This window comes from Aotus nancymaae, unplaced genomic scaffold (genome assembly GCF_030222135.1).
Source record: "Aotus nancymaae isolate 86718 unplaced genomic scaffold, 86718_ANA_hifiasm-v0.15.2.pri h1tg000025l, whole genome shotgun sequence".
NCBI lineage: Eukaryota > Metazoa > Chordata > Mammalia > Primates > Aotidae > Aotus > Aotus nancymaae.
This window is the reverse complement of record NW_026988438.1, coordinates 33,760,534-33,762,908: the sequence shown is the minus strand read 5'-3', so window position 1 is coordinate 33,762,908 and position 2,375 is coordinate 33,760,534. Positions and strand designations below refer to the sequence as shown.

General features: G+C 45.4%; 1 protein-coding gene across 1 annotated transcript; it reads right to left on the bottom strand.

Annotated features, from left to right (window-relative positions):
- Nucleotides 1-231: 231 nt before the first annotated feature.
- On the bottom strand, nucleotides 232-2,134 carry LOC105713904 (uncharacterized protein KIAA0087-like; the record flags this gene model as incomplete). Its single annotated transcript, XM_012447727.2, is given in 3 exon segments — nucleotides 232-502; nucleotides 1,895-2,085; nucleotides 2,087-2,134. Coding segments are annotated over 3 exon segments (510 nt in total), but the record flags the coding sequence as incomplete, so codon positions are not given.
- Nucleotides 2,135-2,375: the final 241 nt, after the last annotated feature.

Here is a 2,375-nt window from a genome sequence, read left to right as displayed (position 1 = left end):
TCCCATTTCAATTCAACAAATATATATATAGTTAGATAGCCCACTGTGTGCTAGCGTAGCCCACTGTGTGCTAGTGTCCTATTTTATGCATAAGCTGAGGTTCAGAGAGGTTAAATAACTTCCCGAAGACAATTAGCAGGGTGGTTAGTCAGTAGCTTAGTCCTAACTTTAAACAAAACCCATCAGATTCTCAAGTCCATGCTCTTTATATCACCCTATGTACCTCAATCATCAGTTAAACCTCTGTGTTTCAACATTAAATGACTCAGACTGGCCTCTTTTCTTGGTGGTGTCCATGAATCTGATAGAAACAAGCAAATGCCCCTTTCCCAGTCCAAGAGAAGCAGCAGTTGCCAGGGATGTGGCCAACTTTCTCCTCATACCATGGTGAGTGCGGTGCTTCAAAGTACTTCTCAGTTCCCCGACGTGTCTGCCTTCTCTTTCTCTCACAGACCAGCATTTGGCTTTGGTCACTTTGTAAGCCCAACAGCGAGACCCCGGGAGGACAACGGGGTGGAAAGGAAGAGAAAAAGGGAGTGTTTGAGAGCGAGAGTGAGCAAGAGAGAGAGCTGATTCTCTGTCTTTTCCAACCCTTTTCCCCTTCCCGCTGGTCCATTTTAGAGCCATGTTGTCACACATTGCACCCCCATCTGAGGGCAGAGACAGGGAATGATAGGAGATGAAACAAAAGCACAGCTGAATTAGAGACTTCTGGTTTTTAAAAAGGATGTGGAAAGAGACTGAAACTAAGGTGCTTTCTCTTGGAAAATGCTTGCAGTAATTTTAGGGGCAGGTTTTTAGGATCTGAACATATTAGCTAAAGCATTTGAATATAAGGAGCCACGCTGCGTGGTCAAGTGGAAACAGGCCAAGGATAGGTGGTATAGTTGGAGTGGTCTTGGGAAAGCCACTTCACCTCCCTGGGCCTCAGTTTCCTCTTCTTCCCCAGGTGCACACTGAGCCAGACAATCCTTCAGATTTCACAGGAAAGCAGTGAGAAACAGGGCGGCACACCATACTGGAGTCAGCTGAGTGGCCTGAACCTTAGCTCTGTCACTTAGCTGGAGCTGTGTGACCTGGGTTGTGTTGCTCAACTTCTGTGAAGCTTAGTTTCCACCTCTGTGAAGTGGGGATAAGGTGTTTGCCTCAAAGGGTCATTAAGGGGGCTAGATTGGCAAAGGCATGGACAGCTTCCAGAGAAGGCATTTTCCCCAGGACTAGAAAGAACTGGTGAGTGGGATGCTTTGAAGGTGAGTGAGGGAGGATAACTGGTTTATGAAGAAGTTCAGGCTGGGAGAGGCCTGGCTTTGGAGTGGATTGAGGGTGCTCTGGGCAACCCTTTTCAAGGGAGGAGAAAATGAAGTGACTGTCAGGACAGAAAGCGGGGTGCCTCAATGCTAAGCTCCATGGTGACATTGCCTTGGAGGAAGAAAAAGAAATCTTGGAACCTCTGTCTTTCTGTTTACTACTTTTCACTTCTTAATTCTTTATTTATAATGAAGATGGGAAGGTTTACAACTTTGACAGTTCCATTTATTTCTACCATTTTCACCTAAAACAATAAAAGAAACAGCAATTATTTCCACCCTGGTTTCAACTGCAACTGGATAAAGTCAGTTTAATTAAACATGTTCCATGTCTGAGTGTATCTGTTTTGTTTCTCTGTCTGTCTGTCTGTATCTTTCTTTCTCTACCACCAAACACCATACCATCCTTATCCCCTTTTTCCTTCTCATCTCCATTCTCCAACCTCACAGCTGGGCACAGGAAAACAGGGAATAAGGACCCAGTGAACTAACTAGCGGGGCTGAAGCCATGACTAGGAATCTTGTGCATGAAGAAGTCCAGAAAAGCAAATCCTCCCCAGAACGGCACATGGAGACCGCTAATGAAGGAGGGAGGATACCTTCTGTTCCTGTGTTCAGGCTCCAATGCATCCAGGCCACAGGAGGCTGCCCCTCGAGGCAGAGAAACTGATCCGTCCCTATCAGTGCCAGGCAGAGGGCAGGGGATTTCGCACCTGAGCAAGGGATGGGATGACTCCCAAGCTTTCTTTCTCCCTGGAGTTACTCCTCAGGGTCTCTGTGGACACAGAGGAGGAAGCAGGAGGTTTCTTTGCATAATCATCATCAAATATTTATATTTGCTTAGGATTTGCTTCTATAGGATGTTTTTGTAATTCAAATCTATTTCCAAAATATATGTGGATCTCTTTTATAAGAAAATGCAATAGAAACACCAGAATGATAGAGTAAGAAAGCAGAATTGAAATGACTGAAAAGGAGCAGAGGAATCGGGTGTTGCTAGGCATCTGAGATGAGATGATTAAAACAGCCATGCAGGGCTCTGAGCTAAGGCAAAAGGGAGAATCTGGG